This window comes from Toxotes jaculatrix, chromosome 13, assembly GCF_017976425.1.
Source record: "Toxotes jaculatrix isolate fToxJac2 chromosome 13, fToxJac2.pri, whole genome shotgun sequence".
In the NCBI taxonomy this organism is placed as follows: Eukaryota; Metazoa; Chordata; class Actinopteri; family Toxotidae; genus Toxotes; species Toxotes jaculatrix.
The window spans coordinates 6,696,163-6,718,559 of NC_054406.1; the positions used below are offsets into that span (position 1 = coordinate 6,696,163).

General features: G+C 43.0%; 1 protein-coding gene across 7 annotated transcripts in view; it reads right to left on the reverse strand.

Moving 5' to 3' along the window:
- The window catches only part of rbms3 (RNA binding motif, single stranded interacting protein), a 253,831-nt gene that overhangs the window by 7,741 nt on the left and 223,693 nt on the right, over positions 1–22,397 (reverse strand). For 4 of the 7 annotated variants that reach the window (XM_041052649.1, XM_041052647.1, XM_041052652.1 and 1 more), the window contains 3 exons: positions 19,304–19,354; positions 7,659–7,769; positions 1,317–1,430 (listed from right to left, as the gene is read on the reverse strand). In XM_041052649.1, coding sequence (XP_040908583.1) covers positions 1,317–1,430; positions 7,659–7,769; positions 19,304–19,354 — 276 coding nt within the window. The remainder of the gene's footprint in view (positions 1–1,316; positions 1,431–7,658; positions 7,770–19,303; positions 19,355–22,397) is intronic. The other 3 variants (XM_041052648.1, XM_041052654.1, XM_041052653.1) reach the window with 1 other exon arrangement.

A 22,397-nucleotide genomic window follows, 5' to 3' on the forward strand; every position in this document is an offset into this window, starting at 1 on the left:
AAGCATCTCCCTGCAGTGCTTGCTACTTCCTGCTGAAAAGTATTGCTGAAATTGCTGTTTTGAATTTGAATATGCACTTCAGTGTGATAAAGCACTACAGCAAAACCATAAAGGACTTTTGTCTTTAATCTGACAATTAAGCTACTTCTGGGAACATATAAGAGGGATATTAGGAACAAAGCTGTAAAATTAAAAACAAAACACAGAATAGAAAAATAACATAAAAGCCCAGGTATTTGCATAGTGGTCAAATATACTTTATGATACTTTAAAAAAAATCTTAAGAACATACTGTGCTGTATTGCTCATAGATTTTTACCTCTGTGTTGCTGGTAAAAAGGCTTCTTTAAAGATGGCTGTGTGCAGTGAATTCATCATGACAACCTCTTAGCCTTTTTATGTGTCGAGCATTACCAATAGCTCCCATCATCTCAATCACCTTTAACAAGCTCTCAAGGATACTCCGCCCTGTCCATACATCAGCCCTCCAGACACTGGGTGATACAGTGATATACTGCTGACGCTGGCATTCAGAGGACGACGGTGAGGATGAAATAGGTAACAGGCGCCGTGGGCTACACGACAACTACATCTCTCTCCTCTGTCCAACTCCTTCGTGAGGAAGAGTGCAACTTTCTGAGGAGGGGGGACTCTGAGAGGAGGGGGAGGAGCGACTAATGGGCCTGTCAGGGGAAACTGTCACTGTCCGTGGCTGGTGGGCTAACCAGAGCTCCATGGCTGACGGATGTGTGAGTTCCAGCTACCCACCAGCCTGAACCGGATGGTGGGAGGGAGAGAGAGAGGGACAGCACCGCCGGCGCTGTGTCTCACTTCAGCTCCTGTCATCTGATACACGACTGATAGTCCATCTGAATACGACCGCACTGTCAGCCGCCAGACAGCCGGCCCGCTCTCCTCGCCGGCCTGCCTGCTTTCCACGTTCATCATTTCTCAGGCTGGACTGCCCGAACCTGCCAGGAGCTCAGACAGCCGCCGAAGAAGTGACAAAGTCTGCACTGCACTTCAAATGTCTTTCCCCAAATACTATAAAACTTCTGACTCATCTAGCTTTGCTTGCAGTTTTCATCCTTGTTATTTGCTGGTGGTGGGAGGCCATTTGTTTGGAGAGAATAAGAGCAATTTACAGCACGCTTCAAACGTAATCTGTCTATTTAATGACTGTCTCAGACTGTTGTGGAGAGCAGCATTTAGAAATGGTGGAGTGAGTGCTTGTGGGTGTGAGTGAGTGGGCTTTCAGCAGTAATGATGTTCTTCTTTGGGTAAATATCAATATATTTTTGATTATTGGTAAGTACCGTGTGCATGCGTGTGGGTCTTACTTCGACAGGGACGGCTGTTGGAGGCACAGGAGTGTACTGGGGAATGTAGGTCCCTTGCATAGGCGCCGCGGCGGCTGCAGCAGTCATGTACTGAAACACACACAGAAGACACACATCAAAGTCCTTGAACGTGAAAATTCCTGTTACACACATTAGAACATCAAATCCAAATCCAAAATTAGACAAGAAATACTTTTCAGATCTCAAACACTGATATTACAATTCCCTGTAAGTCTCCTTCAGTGCAATCATCACTGATACCACTGGGAATGGGGGCTTGCTGTGCCTTCAGCGTCCTTTGGAGGGCGCTAAAAGAATATGTGTGCACGCTCAACAGAGCAGAGCAGAGGAGAGTGTGTGAGGTAGACAGAGGAGAAGGAGGAAGAGATGTCCTGCTGTTCCATCAGGACTTCACAGGCAGGCAAATGCACCAGGCCACAGCTGAGAAGAAGATAAAAAAAAAAAGAAAGCTGAAGGGAATGAAGAAGAGTGAGAGAGGAAAGAGAAAGCAGGAGGTCCGTTGCCTGTGGCCTATATTCCTTTAGTCATGCCTGCCCTGGCTTTTAACTGGGTGCTAGCTCGCTCCATGAAGGCCATTTAACAGATGTGACACAGGTTCGGTTACATGACAGCCATGGGGCTTTCACATGCAATATGAATGAGGACACGGCACTTTCTGCTTTTTCTGGGGACTTGCTGTGAATGCATGGAGTGTGTGTGTACGTGTGGTGATGAACATGCGTGCCAGTGTAAGCCTGATTTGCCAGTGTGTGTGCTTCTTTTTAATTAGCACATGCCTGTGCACAAAAGATGACTTATCACTATTTGCCTGTCCAACTGTGCATGCGGATCTGTTGTGTTCTCCTGTGCGCAGCTGTGTGTTGGGAACATACGTGCATGTCTCTGTATGTGTGTGCCTGAGTGTGAGAAAGATAAACAAAGACAAAGAGGCTTGGAACGATAATGCTGCAGTACAACGCCAACGGATGTGATCCCAGATAAAAGCCACCAGGCTGCCTCCCCGCCTCTCCTCGTCTTCCTGCTGCTTTTCCGGACCAAGGAAAAAGGGAAGTACAATCCCTTTCTTTCTGTCTTATTTTTTCCTTTGCCTCTCAGTCCCCCTGCCAGTGCTAAAAAGCGTGGCGGCAATATGCAGTAGGAGGCAGTAATGGAGGGGCTGTGCCGGGCTGCGGAGCCTTTCTTGGCTGTGGGCCCGGCGGTGCTGGTGAAGTGTCATTACCGGCAGCGTTGCTAATGGATCGGGTACGGCTCCACCGCTCACCGCTAATGAGAGCAGCTAAAGGCCATGGACATGGGTGATTAACTCCCCCACCGTTGCTACACATGGCCAGGAGGATGCCCTGGGATGGAAGCTCGTGTGCGTTTGTATGTGAGTGTGACTGTGTGGGTCTGTGCGTGTGAATTTAAGGTTATCACACCTTCAGGGCTGTCACACTCAGGACGGGGTGAGGCGGCATATCCAGACTTCCTGACACATTACCACATTACCTCTCTGTGTCATCCCTTTTTCCCTCTCACCTTCCTGTCACTTCCCCCCGTCTCTCTCAACCCGCTATCGTCTAAAAGGGCCTATCAGATTGTTGAAGTGACCTTCTCCCTGGTGAATCTAAACCATGCATACCAATTTTCTTCTAGACTTTTTGTCTTCGCCTCCCCCTCCCATTAACTTATTCAGCCAACTCACCTGTGAGGGCTGCATGAAAGCAAATGAAGGGAAGCAGGAGATAATTAGCAATATCAAAATCTCCCTGTCAAAGGAGAATGTCCATTTGAAATGTTATATTTCTCTGCAGGACTGCAAAAGGAATTTAAATTAGATTTAACAAGAAAATTTAATAAGATAAGATTTTTTCTTCAACCATAACCATTAGTTAACCTATTTAATGTGGCAGGTTGAGCAGGGCATATTTCTGCACTCGCTGTGGCAAGTCATGGGGATGTCAAGTCTGGCTACAGTGAATTGGGTTGCTATGGTGATAAAGATGATTTTTGTCCAATTTCAACTCTTTTAATACTTCCCTGTCCATAGTCAGGGGACAGGTTTGGGCAATATAAAGCATCCCTAATTGGCAATAAATGGTGTTTCACTCTCGCAGTCACACACGCAGCCACACATACTATGCACACACGCGCACACACACACACCTGCGACTGAAGCAGATGGCATGTGCGTATATGTTTGATGAACGGGAGGACTGAATAGTTCCTTAACGAGGCTGGTGTGAGTAGACTCCTTAAGTTTCTTCTCTAACATCACTCTCCATGACACACACCTATAACTACAGTTTAACGTCAGACCGCAATGCAGCAATGCCAGGATGAAAATCCATAGAACAGACAGAAACTCTCTGGTACCACAGTGTTTTGGGCCTTTGCACCACAGTGAAATATAAGACAGAGCAATTTATGTTTGGTGGGTACAAGGACAATTGGGAAGTTTACTTCCTGCAATAAGTTTTCCACAAGAATTTCTCTATAAATTGTAGTTCTGGCAGTGGTGGAATGTAGCACAGCACGTTAGCATGCTTAAATGTTCCGAGTAAACCATCACTTCCTCTGTCAGTTACTCAGGCTCCACATCTACCTGTCTATCCCCTCTGTTTTGACATGCTGTTCTGTCACGTCCTCTGCAAGGTGGAGGACAACAGTTGGTCAAGGCAAGAGCATCCACCTACTCAGTGTAGGTTATTAATGGCAGAGAAGCGTGGGGTTGGGCTCTGATGACTATTGATCTTAGCTGTGGGGCTCCAACACGATGGGAACTATTGGAGCTGCACACCAGCGGCTGTGAATCACGGTGCTGTACCAGTTCACCATGAAAATCCCTTCATATCTTGGCCCCTTGGCTTCGTTATCATGAAAGATTTACACTGGCAAAAATCTGTCATCTGTTAAATCACTTCTTTAAACACATTCTCATCAACAGTCTTACTGTCTATCATTTTACTATTTCAATATTTACTCTTTCAGTATTAAAAGTACCCTGTGGGGTCTCTGATCACTAGTAGAGTTAGGGAGTAGTTTTTATTTTTGCACGCAAGTTGCACAATATATAGCCCTTCTAATGGCTTCTTTTTATTCCAATGATATACAGGTGGCAGCAATACACCAAAAACACAGCAATGCACCAGCAAAAGGCAGAAAAAAAGAACAGTGGTGAGACAGAACCAAAATAGTAATGTTGTGGGCTGTAAAATCAAAACAGTGAGCTGAAAGACACTAAAATTCTCTTAAGAGCTAAGGGGAACTTCAGAGTCAGATCATAATTGTCTGTTCTCCTCTATAAATTGAAATGAAGAAGTAAATACTTAACTCTGTCGTGGAACATGAATGCGTAAGTGTCATTATTGCTGTAGGTCTTTGTTACCCAGATCAAAGTTTCAGGCCCAAGGTCTGAGGGCACTCCAGAGTCTGGTGCATACAAACATACAATTCTTACAATTCATATTCAGGATTAAGTTCTCATTTAATCAGACAAACTTTAAATTTAGTGCCCAAATTTCAGTATCAGAGGAACAAAACTTATACAAGAACAGCCAGTTCTTGCTCCAGAGTTTTTTGGCTACAGGCCCTTAAACACATTCAAAACACACTGTAAAATCTAAAAATGCCATGAAAGGTTGTTCCTCCCTAAACAATTACTTTCAAGGTCCTGCAGAGACCTAAAAGCTCAGTGGTACTTGGAATCACCCGGGTGTCAACATGTGTTACTGTTTGAATGTGAAGCTACAAGAGAAGAGAGTTCAACTTCCCTGGGTGAGTAAAGGTTAAATATAGCCATGTGCAGTAATGGAAATGCAGAGTAACCTGCTGTACTTAGAACACCCCATAGAAAACCGAGGGAAACAGCACAGATAATAGAGGAAAGAGCTTCACACAAATCTGTCTTCCAGGGACACAGAATCTGTCAATCACCGCTGTCACCATGACAACAGAGACCTGGGTTCTACATGCCATGACAGGAATAGGATGGAGAACACAGAGGGAAGGTCACCTCTTGTCATGTCAAACACTATGTCGCTCACACACAAACGCAGACATTGACATACAGTACGTACAGACACGCACAAGCAGACACAAATACTAAAATGACAAACAGAGCACGGGCACATACACAGCAACTAACAGGGAAGAGCTAATGCAAGGCATGACAGATAGACTCCTGTTAAGTGGTGAGAGCTGTAAGATAGTAAATAAATCAGTAACTGAGCAATATGCACCAAACACGGTAAAATAAATCAGCGAGGAGCATGGATGGCATGTTTATGTGTGGCATCCATAAACACTGAGCCTGAGGTTCTTTAGCATTCTGTAATCAAGTTGTTCAAAACAGACAGACAGCAAACTGACTGAGGTGGGTGACTACAGAAGTTGTTGAAAACAGTATTTTCTGGTGAAGCAGCTAAATTCCAAAGCAGTGACCGTCAGACGGCACTGATCCATGCTTCCTCATTACGAGGCGAGGTTTTCCTTGCCACTCCTTTTTAACAGGCCAAACCCTCGGTGCCGATCTCTCAATAGCAAAAAATAACACAGCGTTCTCGGAAAGCTATGGTCACCACACCAGTGTCGCAGTTTGGGCGGACCGGGAACATTTGGTTCTTTTCTTGGAGAGAAGAAGAAAGCCACAGCCATACACAAACAGCCCCACAGAGTCCTCAAACAGCCAAGAGTATTCTGAGGTGTGGCTTCTCCTTCAGTGGCCAGAGGCAGTCGTGATAAGTTGTTGACTTTGGAGACGCTGCTGAAGGCAGGTGCTCTTCTGTGGCGAAGGTCAAGTCACGTGACCAGCGGGGGCAATCAAAACAACTTCACCACATGCGTATACACTTGAGGAATGTGCTCTGAGAATATGTGGAGTCAAGTTTACTACACGGATTGTTACAGAAGCTGGTTCCTAACCCCTCTTCTAACAGGCCTTCTCAATCAGGCCGTATGAAAGGACTTTCACATCTGGCTTAAGAATCAGCTTTATAGGAAACATGTCTCAATTCCCATAGATGATCGAGTGTGGCATGTCGTGTGTGCAACTCAGCCATAGAAAAGTTATGCTACACAGAACATTGCCTCAGGAAACCTAAGCAGGCAGAAAGGGGGGAGGATGAGAGAGTAAATCAGAAATGAAAAAAGGAGAGAAAGTGCCTTAACCCACTTTCTCCTATAATACAACCCATCAAACATCAGAAGCCATCATCATAGATTAGCCTGTCTCTAATCCTGGTTGTTAGCACAGCTGGGACAGATTAGGGAGGGGGCATTCCTGACAGAGTCAACATGGCGTCACAGTCAATGACAGCTCACCTGGAAACACATGGGTAACTGTACAATACAGCACTGTTTCAATCATACACACTCACACAAACGCACACACAGAGATCAAACGCAGTGCCGAAGCAAGGCTGCCTGCTTGCCAGCCCCCGGGCAGCAGGGTTAAGGCAGGAAGTCAGGCTTCAGAACTGTGTGACACCTCTAAGTCGACTTGATCCTGAAGCAGGGGGGAGTTCCTGGTTTAGGGGCTGGTGACTGTAAGCATGCGTGTGTGGGGAATAAGGAAAACTGATGGAGTGATAGATTTGATGTGTGATTTAGAGAGTGAGGGAGACAGAAGGTGTGAGAGAGAAGCAGAAATTAGAGGGTGAAAGTGAGGAAGGTGGAGAACAGAGGGCTCTGTCCCACTGTTAAGCTTCATGGGAAATCTGTTTAATGTGGAAGATCAGGGAGGAAATATGCTCTCTCAGTGTCTGGCAGTGAATGCATGCAGTGTAAAACAAATGATACGCCATCTCCATGGTAGAGCACATGTGGCGACTAAGTCCAAGAAGGTTTGGCTTTCTTGAAAAGGAAATGTAAAATCCATCTTTTACTCAATGTGCACTTTATTTCTGAACTAAATGAAAAATGTTCCCCAAAGATAAAAGGCGTCCTCTTGATCCTCCTGACCCATACCTATGGTGTAATAGGCACCTGCCATTTTCTTTCTCAATTGTTAATTTTCTTTCACAGCTCTTACATAAATTGCTGGATGCTCTTGCCTGAAGATAATACTGTGTTTGCATCTTTATTAAAACGAGTGCTGTCCTTTACTGCCTTGAATGATTGACTAATAAACTTTGTCAGGAGTTTGAAAATGTGAAACTATGAGAAAATATTGGATAACAAAACAATGAAAAACTGTAAACATGCTTAAACAAACCAACTCAGACGTTCTCTCATCTGGATTATGGCAACTAGACGGGCTGGGGTTTTGGTGTTTGTGTAATATGTATGGTTCATTGTAGCACAGTGAGGAGTACTCACACTTCCTGTAGTGCCCAGGGACAGATGGTTCATCTGCTGTGTAAGAGGGCCCATCATGCTGGCAGGCTGCATGGACATAGTGTGGTCCATGGCTGGCGTGATCACTGCACCCTGGATGGACGGAGGGAAAAGATAAGGAGAAGGTGAGATGAAAGGAGGAACAGAAGAAAGGATGAAGGTTGTGTAAATCTATTCTGACTCCCATTAAATTCTGCAAAGTGTCTGCCAGTCCTCTTGGTGACCATGCAAAATACAGAAAAATAACAAAAAAGTCCTTTGGAAACACAAACATAAATATCAGAGTATAAGCCAATTGATTTCACAAGTAAAAGGAGGAATATATAAGAGCGTATAGAAAAGAGGATAAGGTGTAAGGGAGGAGGGAGAGTTGGGGTGGCGGTGGTGGTCAGGGTTAACGAAGGTAAGGCAGGAAGTAGAAAGGAGAACAAGACAGAAAAAGTAAGGAGACAGAGAAGAAAAAGAAAAAAGGGACAGTGTCGATAAACAGCAACAGCACACGGGGACATTTTCAGGATCAATACACACTATTGTCTTTGGTCCATCAAAATGGTCAATATCTGCTGCTGATGTATCAACAGTATGGGTTTGTGTGGTTCATTGATTGCTGAGCGAGGATGCTTTCTCTCTCTCTGTCCCTCTCTCCCTGTCTCTCACTCACTCACTTCTTCTCTCGGTATAATGCGCGGCATGTTTTCCCTAACGGGCGGATGAGAACGCTAGAAGCTTCTTTTTCATGGTGCAGTGGAACATGAGGGAAAGTGATGAAACCATTGTTACTCTTTCATCCCTTGTCATGATAGCTCCATTTCCCTTGCACTGAAGCCTCGGGAGGAACGCGTTATAAACCAAGCCCTTTTCCTCTGCTCGGCTCGCCTCTCTTCTCACTTTGTGTGCGCGCGTGTGTGTGTACTCTTAGTGTGTCTATGCGTGTTTGTGAGTAAGCCTGCAACACACTGTGTGTAACAGCATTGATGCACGAGTGTGAAAGAGACTGACAGTGTGTGTGCGCGTGTATGTGAGCGTGCAACTCCGCTGGTGTATGTTTGCGAGTGCGTGCATTCATGTGTGCACCCCACTGGTGATTCTGTGTGGGCCTATTGGAGAACAAACTGTGCAGACACAGCCTGTCAGAATCGCTCTGCTTGTCTACTCCTTGCATTCACAACACAGTCAGCTAACTCTCTCTCCTCCCTCCTCCCCTCCCTTCTCGTCTCCCTCTCTCTCCCACTCGATATGCAAGCTTCATGTGATCCTTCCCAGAGGCTCTGCGTCGATCCTACGCAGAAGTATAAACCGGCCTTTACACCTCCACACAAAAAGAAAGAATCTGTGTAGAATGCTAAGATCTGTGGTGGAAGAAGTACTTCAGCTGCACCAGCTCTTAGCATGTTCAAACTTAGCCTTGTTATAATGTATGCGTTTACTAAGTGGATGTTTCTGCATCATTAAATTAACACAGGTTGCACCACACAAACTAATTCTTCTGTAGAGGTTAGTTGTTGTACCTGACAACTGATCACAGTGCTGTTTAATAACAATGTAATGGGAAGACTGAACACGTTCCTCAACATTATGCTAAATGACTAAATAAAACAGTATTGGTCAGGCTTTTTTGTAAAAATTTACAATGCTGACTATCTGTTTACATAGCTGGTGTCTTTTTTATTTTTGACTGGGCAGTACTACAGATGTACCCTGGCAACCAATTCATTCATTGAAAATTTTTAATCTTAAGATAAGATAAGATAAACCTTTAATAGTCCCGCAATGGGGAAATTACACATTTACAATTTTAAATTTTAATGGTGCAACCTTGTGCAGATCCTTTACTCATTTTAAGCTATATCCCAATGTAAAAATAAGATGTCTCAAGCTAAAGTCCTGCAATCAAACATTACCTGAGTGGAAGTATGAGAGCATGATCAGCAAAATGTACCTCAGGTAAGTATAACTGCTCAACACACAGGCAGAGTGGCCCCTGCCATGGCAAAATTATTATAAATTATTGGACTTTTATTACCAATGCATTAATGCGTAAGCAGTACTTTAATGTTGTAGCTGCTAGTGGGGATAAATTATACAACTTTACATGCTGCTGGATAGTTTATTGTATCATAACGCATCATATTTTATAAACTGATCATATACTTGGCATGTAAACTCTGAAATGGCAAAGTAACTACTAACTATAACTGTCAAATAAATGTAGCAGAGTAAAAACTCTTTCCCATCATGAAATGTACTTTAGTAGAAGTGAAAACTAACACAAAATGGAAATACATAGTACTTAGTTCCATTCCACCACTGGCTGTGATAGATGAAAAAAATAAGGAGAGGGGAAACGAGCAGAGAGAGACAAAGACGGTGAGGACAGGAGAGAGATGATTAAGGAGAGAGCTGATGGAGGTTGTGAGGAAGACGGGAGCGAGGGGAGACGGACAGGGGGAGGCAGGAGTGAGAATTAAAGAGAAGGGCTGAGGGGTGCGCAGGGAAAAAGCGAGAGAAGACAAAGAAAGAGGAAGAAAAAGAGAGAAGGTGAGGAAGAGGGAAGGAAAGCAAAAGAGAGGAGCGCGAGGGAAGCAGCAGGAGCTGTGGGCTACCTGTTACTGATTCAGCCTCTAACAATGCCTTTATAATGGGAAAGGGAGAGCATCGGAAAGGCTTAATTCACAGACGTGTCAGGGAGAGTTAAGCCGATTTGTGATTTCGATTTTCTGTGTTTGTGAGACCGAGTGTCTGTGAGAGAGGGGGTTTTATTGTGTGTTGGTGTGTATGTGAGTGTCTGTTTGGTTGTGCGTCCATCCGCTGTCAGACTAGAGAGGAAAGAAAATGAGAAAGGGACTGACACAAATAGACAATATATGTTTTTGATTTGTCCTCTGTGTGCGTGTGTGTGTGTATAGGAAAGAGAGCAGGATAATGGATGCTGCGGACGTATCTGTTACAAATGTATGAGATGATGTTTACAGATCTTCTCAATGTATGCACGTATTGGTGTGTGTGTGTCCCTGCGTATATAAGTGTGTATGTCTATGTCTGTGAAAACCCCATCTTGGTTAAGATGGTATTGATCCCGCTCTAGACAGGAGACAGATGATATCAGCCCACTGGTTGTTAAATACGTTGATATACACTCAGCAACCTGAGACAACGTACAGTAAATAAGAAACCTTGTAAAAATCTTACAACCAGCAGTGTTTTTTTAATGGCCGCTCATTACAAGTAAATAGTGATGCTCCAGCTGATTGAGCGCTGATCGGTATCAGCTGATATTCATTACTTGCTCTTTACGTTTGCTGATCGGAAATAACAATTCTAAAATAGGTGAGGCAAATACATAAATGTCACCCATCGGAGGGTGTTTTTACTGCCTGATCCATTAAGGCTGAAGAATCTCCACCATACATAGGGAGCTCACATTCCTGTCTAGCCCTACATGAAATTGAGATGCAGTCATGCAGACTGCGTTGAGATCCTTTACTTCAGTAAGTGACACCATACTATAAAAATCGTCAATTAAAATTAAAAGTCCTACATTCAAAATGATATTTAATCAAAAATACGGCAGTGTTTTCAACAAAATGTCTCAAATCAAAAGTAAAAGCACTCATCATGCAGAAAAATGTCTCTGAGTATTTATTATGTTATTGGATTGTAATGAAGCAAAACATGTAATGAAGCACTGCTCACGGTGAATAGCCAAAAAATAAATCAACTAGCTTTAAAATGAAATACCAATGTAGTTACAGCATAAAACAAAAATAAACATGAAGCTTATAAATAAGGAAAGTCTCTTTTTACTGGATCTCTTCTGCAGAAGCTCCCCATAAGAATGCCATAAAGATCAGCATCAGATTGGCTGGTTCTGATGACTGTGATCAGTATCAGCCCTAAAAAACCTGATCAGAGCATCAAGCCAGCTCATTTCTATTACTGCTGCAGGTTATAATATTCAACATTATTGCCTATCTACACTTCAAACCGGTGTTGATATATCACTACCTTCAGCCAGTGGCATTGCCCTCGCTCTAAGTGAAAACAGCCAGAGGCCACACGCCGATCCTCACCTTGTAGGCACTAAAGTTTTACTGCTTGCAAGTAGGCAGCTAGTTATTGAAAGCAAATGTAGGGTACTATTCTGACAATCTATCACTAATCCCCAATAGCCTGGTAAGAAGTAAGAATGGGGCATAAACAATGAAAAGTTTTGGTGACAGGTGAAATGTGAAAGTTGGGGGGGGCACATTAAAAACCTCAAGAACGCCACACAATGACTGAGACTGTACTCCTGAGTCTTCCATTCTAACAAAGCATCACTTGTGTTGTCCACATGAAAGCGGACCCGCGCTTGACTCAACACATTCCTCGCTGTATTTGACAGTTGGTTTCTCAATGTGAGGTTCTGTGGTTTGGACACTGATGCTGGTGTGTGTGTGTGTGTGTGTGTGTGTGTTAGTGTGTTTTGTGTCTGTGTAAGTGTGATATGCACACTGCAGGATACTCGCAGAGGTGTTCCAGCTCCACACCACAGGGTTAAAGTAATTCTGCTAAAGACCTCGTACTGTGTAGACATTTCTCCATCTCCAGTGACACACACTCACACACAGACTTAGCTTGTTCAGCCAGTCGTTATTGGTCTGGAAAGCCTGGTGTTACCGAACATCTGCTGATGATTGACTGGTAACTATATACAGTAAAGAATGCCAGGGACCCTTTATACAGCAGGCTTGCCCACCTGAAGGCTATATACTGTAGGTAATGAAACTGTATCCATAGAAATCAAGGAAAAAAAACCCAGAAGTTACTAATTAAGGAATGTTATGAGTGTAGATAGTGTGTTTATGTCTTTGTCTCCCATGTGTTTCTAAATATATATTCCTGCATGATCTGAATATGTGTGTAAATGTGCTCTTATTTCTCTTGTTCTGTGTTTGTGTTTTGTTACGGTCTACAACAGCCACCCACAACTTTGCCTTCACCTACCTCGACTTTGACCACAGTTTCCAGACGCCCCCAGGCACCTTTCTAGTCGGGTAAGCCCAGAAAAGGGAGCCAGCATCCTGGGTCTTTCACTCTAATCCACAGCATGAATCCCTCTTTGGGGCTAAAAGACTATCAGGGCTGCCCTACTATTACCAACACAGTCTGTCTACAAGACACGACGTGCCAGAGCCAGGAAGGTGAAATACCCATTTTATCCAACTGAAGTAGCAGAGAAACAGTAGTGTCCACTGATGACTAGCAGTGAATGAAGCCTCACAAGTGAACAGTGATGCAGATAGCAGCTTATCTTAGCCTTCACCATCACACTGAAATTTTAAATCTCATTTTCTAAGGGTTTTGAAAAGCTTAATGACAGTGAAGCTGCTCAGGGGCCACAACGATGTACGCTAGCAGATTAACATGTGGAGCCTGAAACCGATGAAGGATTTCCCACTTCTGGCAAAGATGTTTATCTACTGTGATCTATTTGTCCTCCACAATGAAATGAAATTGAAAATGAGAGGGATGATGGATCAGCCTCCTTCCACTTATTGATTCATTTGTCTGTCCATCATGTGTAATATCTCTGAGGATATAGATTACTCTAAAATATTTTACTGCTGAAATCAGCTTTTTCAAAATGAAAAAAGGTTACAATTACAGGTCAAAATATGGGGGCATGTCTCCGTAACTGGCCATGATTGCGACTGTTCATGGCAATTTTGTTGCTTTGTTGTGTGTGTGTGAGTGTAAGTCTTTGAGAAAGAGAGAAACTGTTAATTTCATCACTGTTGGGGCTGTTTATGGCTATAAAATGCTTTTAGAAATGAGATTATTACCAAAAAGAAAGCGCTAAGTTGTCCTCATTGAGGAGGACACAATATTAGGATGGATTTGTAGTGTGTGTGTCTGTGTGGATGCATATACAGTATGTGTGTACGGGAGAGGATAAGGGTGCTAGATGAAGCATGTAACAGTATTTGTCATGTCTTCATGGGAGGTCCATTCCTCTCCACGCTCGGACTGCGCTTGTTTATCAGCCGTTCTGTGGCTGCCTTTTGCAGACAAATGGATCATTTCACACACAAGGATCTCTCCAGAATATTTATTCTATTTACAAAAGCAAAAAAGATTAGGAATCCAATTAGAAAACAGCGAGCTAATAAAGCCTGTCCACAAAAGCTTATCAGCTTTTGTCTCAAAATGTATTTTTGCTGCAATTGCAAAATTTTTCAAGGTAATATCCAAAAACTTATAGTGAAAATTCAGCCGCTCAATCTCTCTGTCAGTCACCCTGTGGCACTGCAACAATATCTCTCTTATATGAATGAAACTTTAACCCTGAACAGACGATTTTTGCTGGCACTGGCACAGCAAAAAAAATCTGTCAGACGTACTCCGAAGAGAAGAGAGAAACAGAGACAGAAGGAGAAGCAGTAGAGATGGAGTGAGGAAAAAAAAGAGGGAGAAGTGAGAGGGAGGTGTACAGAAAGGAGAGGATGGGAAAAAAGACAGAGAGAGGAGAGAAAGAGAAGCGAGAGCAACTCAAGGACGACTGTAGCCCTGTCTCAAATTCTGCCTCGCCAGTTAAATCCATGAGACCAACATAATGTTCCCCCTCTGAATCCATGGAGCGTTTTTAATGTCAAGCGGGGAGATGGGTATCACACAGTGCACCGATTCACCCCCATCTGATGAGGGCAGATAGTTATGGTTCAATTCTAAGAGCCCCTGCGAGCCTCTATTCAAAGCCAGAGCTAGGGAACCGGCTTGGGTGCAATGGAGAGGAATTCAGTAATTCACCTTCAGTATGTAAGGGCCAATACACTCCGGCAAATACATACTTGAAGCCCATACAGTTCAGAGTGAGGAAAGGGGGGAAAAAAGAGGATGGATAAGTCATGGGGAAAGACAGCAATGCTGCGCTTGGCTGGCACTGCAGCTATTCCAGCACTCTTTGGCAGTGTGAAGTGAATTTGAGAGTCTGTGTGTGTGATTTATGATCTGTACATAAGTGAGATTTGCCATTAAGAACTTGTTTTTGCACTCAAACAATACGCGGGTTTATGCAGTTGTGCATCTGTGTGTGAACTGCATTTGTGTATTTGTCTTTTGGGGCCTTTTATTTCCCTCAGTCTTCCCTTCTACGGGATCTGCTGACTTGTGTAGCACCGGCCAAAGAACGGAGCATAAAAGGCAAGCGGCCATTCTGTTCTGACATCCCACGCCTAACTGCCAAAAAGAGCACAGCATTAGGACATCTGAGAGACAGTATGTGAGAAGAAAATAGAGGGAGGACAAGTGATGAAACAAGCCAAAAAAGAAAGAAAAACAACACCTGGAAGAACAGACTGAAACCCCATTTAGCTGTCCACTTTAAAAAACACTGTCACTTTCTATCAAGTTCCACGCTGGGTGCATCTTGCCCATTAATTGGGGATAAACAAAATTTGAAAACTGTTCTCTCCTCCCTCTCTCCCTCTCTCTTTTACTGCTAACAAAGTGCCGACTACTCTGTGGGATGAAGTCCAGTTACGTATGGATGGACTTGTCAAACTTAATCTAGTCAGATAAAACAACACACCTTTGCTGAAGAAGTACATGGTGTAGTGCTCTCTGTTTACTGTGCAGTGAGCAAACTCTTCGCCAGGTTGTTCTCAACTTTAACACCATTTAATTCCATCTATTACTTCCAACAAATGACTGTTTAACACTATTTTATAATGGAGTTTAAGTTTACAAAGTCGCTGGAAGGCTGAAATAAGGAAAAAAATAAGTAAACAAATCAATGCAATAACATAGCATCAGGAAAAGCTAATTAAAGCTTTTTAACAATATATAACTCTATCGACCTTTTTAATCATTTTGCAAACAAGCTAAATTTGCCCCTAGTCACAGCCACTGTACTTAACGCTTTTAAGGTCCGTATATCATTTCTTAGTGAGTTCTTTATCCCAGTGGAAGGTGGCTCCTCACCTAGGCAATTTATCATGATTGTCTTCACAGCGGGACTTAACACGGGATGATTTTTTTAAAGAGTGACTACACCCTCAGATTCTGCTAGAAGCCTGTCTTCAGGCATGTTTGAAAAATTCAACAGAGGAGTGAGTGGGGCAACGGTTGTAAGAGGCATGGCCTCGTGGCTACTTAGTGTGTGTTGTAATGCGCAAGACACAAGGGAGAGCGGCTGACTACTGCTGTATCTGGGACAGGAGGATGCAGAGCTGGTAGTCAGCTAATCAGCCATGAGAAGCTGCTGCCCTACTCTTTGTGTCTTTGCTGGAAAGACACGGAGTCTGGTTGAGTTTTAACAGTGACTACAAGTAAATTTATGCTGTGGGAATTATAGGGGAATATATTATAGAGGGGACTATATACTACATAAATTTTACACACATAAAATGCATAGGATAAACATAGTGCACAAAGTGTTGAATGTTCACTTGAAACTGCTCTATTCTATTCTACAAAGTCTGACTGGCTAGCTGTGACCTCTTCCCCGTCCATGCTCGGCCGCCTCCATATTGCCTGGACACGAGGAGCATCGCTGCACAATGCTTCACTGGGTTAACACGCGACACGTGGTGGGAGCCGCCAAATTGCAGCACAATCAATTGGTTTTTAATGCTCTGAGTAGCCCCCCGAGCTCTTGAAGCTAGCACGCTTGGCTAATTTGATGTGATTCACTGAGCTGGTGGCAGACTGTGTGAGTGTAAGGGGCGGTCTGCTGTGTATGTGGCTTGTAGCGGATATGAGCGTGGGTCATAAAGGGAGACAGATTGGAAGCTATGATCCACTGACGGCTGTGACAGCTGGGGTTAGCGCCTAGCAGCCGTTTGGTGACAGAGAACACAACGGGGACAGGGCCATGGGGACGGATATGGCCACATGGCCACTGCTGGCATGAAGGCATGATGAGATATACACCACAGTATGATGTGGCTACTGGCTAGCTGCTACTGCCAGCAGCTCCAAGAGGCCTAATGACATAAGGCTGAAAGATGGATGGCCGTCAGGCAGTCATACGGGCTGGCTGGGAATAACCAGTATGGACCACACATATGGCAATAGAGAACATACAGAGCACACAAATATGTATCAGGCAAAAATTAGCAATTGCACTTGTAAACTACCTCCCACAACAGCTTCACTCTCAGAGCAGGCAGACACAGCAACAGCAGCAAAAATGGTTAGCTTGTTAGCGAGTTAGCTTCAGTTCTATGTGATACAAGTGCCACCAGGAAAGTGAAGCCCTGACTGCAAAAGGCAGCAAACTATGGTGAGGTGAGGAGGCTGGGTGAGTTAAGATACTCGTAGGAAAGGCAGGAGGTCATGTGGCTGAAAGGCAAACTGAGTGGCTTGGAGGGCAGCTGCAGCTGGGTGTGTGTGTGTGTGTGTGTGAGTGTTTGCCTGGCTGGTGGCCTGCTGCGACCAGATTACATGTTCACTGTCCCACAGCGGGAGTGGAAGTGAGATGGGTAGGACTGAGTGGTAAATGGCCACAGCGGGGAGCCATGCGGCTAGTTGTGCACTCCAGTGAGTGAGCGCTGGACTGTCAGCTGCAGAGTCCAGTGTTTCCCAATTTGTTCAGTTGCAGGGTCTCACAAACAGTTGTCTACTTGACTCAGACTAACAATGTTATTAAGACTTTGATGGACAGCTTGAGGCAAATATTGTTTTTTTTTTTTTTTTTTTTAAACAGCAACAGATTAAAGAAAATATTAATTAATTGTCTTTTCTGTGTGCCTATTAACATCTACCCCAGATGAAAATTTGCCTTCTTGGTCCGTTTTTCTTTTTTCTACACTGTTACTCAATTTGTATGTATATGTGTGTGTTCTTCATTAAAAATCTTGCAGAACGTCTCTTTTTATAATCTATTATGAGGCTTTCAAGTTGTTATTTGCTACCTATACACTGTGTAACATTTCCAGTTTCTAAACTGTGTGTTGCACCATACATCTTAATTATTTCCAAAACATCTTGGGTCATAACTCCTAATTGTAAGGTGCTACCTATTCACCTGCATGCATATTCATTTGATCATTAGTACAGAATAGTGAACTTTGATGCTAAAGTATGATTTAAATTATACAGCAGTGTGATTCATTAGAGGTAACTTTGGCAAAAAGAAATAACTCAAGTTACCCTTAGGGTGGTAATTTATTTTTCAAAGAGAAAATAACGTACTGCATCAATAAAATTATAACCTCAGTACAATATTTACGTGCTTGTTATGAACTGTGCTGTAACGCACTTTGCAGTAGTATAGCACAGTTCTACAATAATATGCTTTACTATTATGTATGAAATATGAAATATACGCACTTCCTTTTGCACTGCACTGAGCTGTAGCAGTCTTTAAGTCAGAAGTTTATTGAGAAAATTCTTTTCTGTGATATAGTGAAACCGGTTCACAATTGTAAAGAATCAAATACTTGTGCCCTTGACTGATTCCCAGTCTCATTTGGTGAATGAACTGAGAGCAAAAGAGAACAAAGTGCACTGAATGTGCTTCAGGGGCCACAAAAAGCCTCAAGCAAACATTAAAGCCTCTGGCAGAATGATTTAAAACCTCTAAGCAACAAAACGAGAACACTTATGGTGCTAGGATCAATTTAAGCTAAACCTTAAAACAATTTACTTAACTACTAATGCTCTTTGCTGCTTTAACATTAGGGAGACGGATCTGGGAAATATCCCTAACAGTGCTATAGAAACATTATGGAAAATATGGATCTAAAACTGAATATAAAAGCAGAGCTATCTGAGGTTCTGAAAACATTATACTTCAAAGGTTTGTATTTGAAATCTAAAAGTGAAACATCCATAAAATCCCATCCAAAGTAAATTTTGTTTTACTAATAGTAGGAAAATATTATTTTGCCAGTGATTAAAATATTAAATAACTCATTTGCAGAGTCTGTGACCTAAAAAAAATTTTGAACTCTTAGAACTCTTCTACTAAGATGATTTAATATCACTGGATGCAATGTAACTACCTCACTGCTGTACTAAATTGTGCTAAATCTAATTAATGTTCATTTTTTTCCCTGTCTGCTGTCTCGGTCGGTAACCCAGAGCAACTGTGTACAGCCTGTCTGTATTGTGCTGTGGTCTGGTAAATGATACTGAATGGCTTCCTGGCATAACCAACACTCATAAACTGCCAACCAAAAAAAATAAAACTAAATATGTTTGTGTACTTAGGAAAGATGGAAACACGTGGATGTCAGAATGGGATAATATGCTTTTATGGAGCTTTGCATAGAAACAGTCATATCCCTATCAGACGTTTTCATGTGGTACTGTAATGCCATCTGCATGTATGCAATTTAGATGGTTTAAGACTTGACTTGCAACCAAAGAAAAATGTGTCTTAAACGATTTTCCAGACAGAACTTATTTTTCTGATCAGTCATTTTGTTCTAAATATAAAAAATCTGCCATGTTGTAAACTATTTTCAGCACAAATGTTAAATAAATGTCCTTTAATGAATTCCTCCTGAAACCTTTCAACAAGCCTGGTGAAACACTGAGCAGAAAGGAGAAACTGGAGGGAAACCATAGATTTTCAGCAAAGGGTGGGATCCAATGGGGAGTTAAGGGCAGCTATTGCAGGCGAATAGTTGAGTACTTACTGTAGGTTGCATAACATATTGTTGATGAGGCATCCATGACGTACTCTGGACCTGAGGAGAAACACATGAAATGTAAAATTATGCTATCAACATAAAATTTCTTCAGTTGTAGTCAGATCCAAGTGGTATCCCACAAAAAATGCAATAAATGCTCTTCAAATATTCACAATATCTTCAAATACTCTTGAGTCTGGAGGTTTTAAAGTGATTGCATTGGTTTTAATGCACCAAAATGGCTGAACTTTACACAGATTAAGTTGTGCCAAAGAATTACAAAAAGAATTTGAAAGTCTGGAGGCAGCAAATGTCTCTCCTGCCTTCTCATTATTGCCAACAGTATGACTTGTGCATAGAGCTTTTAAATTAGCTTCCTTCCTTATAATAATAATGGTATTAATGCCATGCCCAGTGCTTTTGCAAGAGGGGTGAAAGAGGGTTTTTGAAAACTCTGGGGAAAGACTGCAGGGGAGGACAGACAAATTCCAGCAGGATTATTTTTTTAACCCCCCAAAAAATTTGTGGGCCAGAATTCAGAAACATGCCAAGCGATTACAAGAGGAAATCATATACAGACATGCATATTTAGAAATGTGGATGAGAAAGTTAAAGAGATGGTGAAACAGTGACAAGAGACAGTGATCAAGAGACTGGAAGAATGGAGGAACAAACAGAGCTTTTAGATGTGCTGGAGAGGGGAATTAGACAGCTTGTAGCAGACAAACACACAGGCTGGCCACTGATCCCGGTAAAATGATTAGATTAAACAAAGACAAACATGGAATAATCTGCTATAAGAGCAATCAATCGTCTGAGCCAACCCAAATACGTGATTTGGATCCACACCTAAACAAGCTTGATATTCTATAACATGAAGCCAAGTCTGTTTGTTTATACATGGCAATATTTGTTCTCCCCAGCTGAACGGGACAGCAGAGAGACACAGAGAAAGCTTATCTTCATTCACTAATCTTCAGCATTTTCTAACCAAGATAATGCGTGACCATCACGCAATTTATTTAATAGAGAGTGGGACTGTAGTCTTGAGACTTAGACTTTGGTCATACTTCAGGCTCCTTTATGCTGTGCGAGTTTGGGCTGTCCAAGATGAAAGGGGACAAAAAAAAAAGTGGTAAAATCTTTGATCATCAATATAACATGGTGGCCTTAGTCAGCTACGTGAGATAAGTCCACTCACAGCTGATTTAAAGATTTGCAGACTAAAGAAGAGACACCATCAGAAATTTAGAACCAAAATTTCTGATGCAAAACCATTGGACATGTGCTGTGGAAGTCAGTGTACTTGGGTTCAAAGTTCAGTTTAGTCCAACCTTTTCCACACAACTTCACAGTGCAGTGCAGCAGAGAGTGCTCTCTCATCATTTCCATCGGAGAGAGCACTCTCCGATGGAAATGATGGCCTTTGCGCAATGTCGGACTTGCACTTTTGGTGTGAAAGCCCTGTGAGACATACAATGAACTTGTAAGGCTGCTGTTATCGCACAGTCTGTTGGTGGCTTGGGACGCGACTTGGCCCTCAAAATCCAAAACACTTAAGTCTGGAGTTTTGACCTAGTGAAATTCCAAAAAAAACAAAACAAAACAAAAAAAAAACAAAAAAAAAACAGACTGTATGCCTGTGCTTTTGCTTATGAAGACTTGGTCTGGACTTGTCTTGACCGACTTCAGACTTGACTTGGATTTTCCCAAAGGACCTAAAAACAGCTCAGACAGAGTGAGTTTGCTTATTCTACATGACAGCAGTTAGTAAGGTAACAGTTACTCTGCAGCTACAGTAGTTTCAGTGTGAGTGAACGGTATTATGTTCATGACCTAAGAAGTTCCCTACCTCTGGCTGAACTTCACAGCTTGTGTTACCATTTAAAACAGCCTGTCAGCCAAAAAGCCACAAAGCTGGTCAGTCACTCATTCAGCCACTCGGTCAGCCAATTGGCTCCTCTCCCAACCAGTCACATGTGAAGCCAAACAGTCTGCCAGTTCGCTAGTTAGTAAGCCAGCCAGCCACACATCCACCCAGTCAGTCACATATTTAGTCCCCCAGTGAGCCAGTCTGTAGAGCCAGTGATGTAAACCAGGCCACGGCTGGCTGATGGCGCTAGCTGAGATCTTGGTAGTGATCTGGCCTGGACTGGCTCTTGTCATGTGGATCATCAAAGCTCATTTTCCAGGAAACAAAGCCAGTCATCATTCAAGCTCACCAGAGCCAGGCTTAAAAGAACACCAGAACACTGCTGCTGGCATGGGCCATTTGCAGATTTGATAAATCAATGCCATCAAAATAGTAGCTTAAAAAATATCCACTCACCATAAACATAAAAGTAAAAATGGAACATACAGTGATTTCTGTGCACCTTGAGATTTTCATTACAAAAGCAGTAGTTTCCATCATAAAAGGAAGTGATTTCCTTTTGTCTGGCATGTATGCCTGCCTGGCTTGTCTTCTCTTTTTCTTTTTCCTCTGTGTCTTTGTACTTGAACAGAAGATGAAGGACTCACCTTCCTGCCGTGACTGGCTGAAGGGCAATATTACAGGAAGCGGCGGCAGAGCTGCCCGATATTGAAACTGTGAGGATTAATATTCCTCAAAAGCCTGGCCATTGTTTTTGATAAATCAATTTGGGAAGCCTTCCGAGAGCGGATTAGAGACGCGCCTTGGCCCACTTTTCTCCCTCCTCCTCTTTCCCCTACCCCTCCACCGCAGGTACTGGACCAGAGTTTTAATCAAGCGTGCCTCAAAGACGGGCACAGCAACCTTCAACAACACCCCTCCTCTGCCCCACCCCACCCCCGACACGAGCCATCGCTATCACCATCACCACCACCACCGGTACCATCCTTCCTCCTCTCCCTAGTTGTCTTTATCTCCATCTGTCCCTTCTATTTTCTCATCTATCCTTCATCTCCTTTCTTTTGCTCACTATCCTTGTCTGCCTGTCTCTGCATACCAAACAGAGCCGATGTTAAACGATAGCGTCTGAGCAAGAGGGCACAGTGGCAGTGCCTCTTGATGCTTAGATTTGGCAAAGGGTGCTACGTGAAATGTGCAGTGACTGAAAACAGATAACGCTCTTGACAT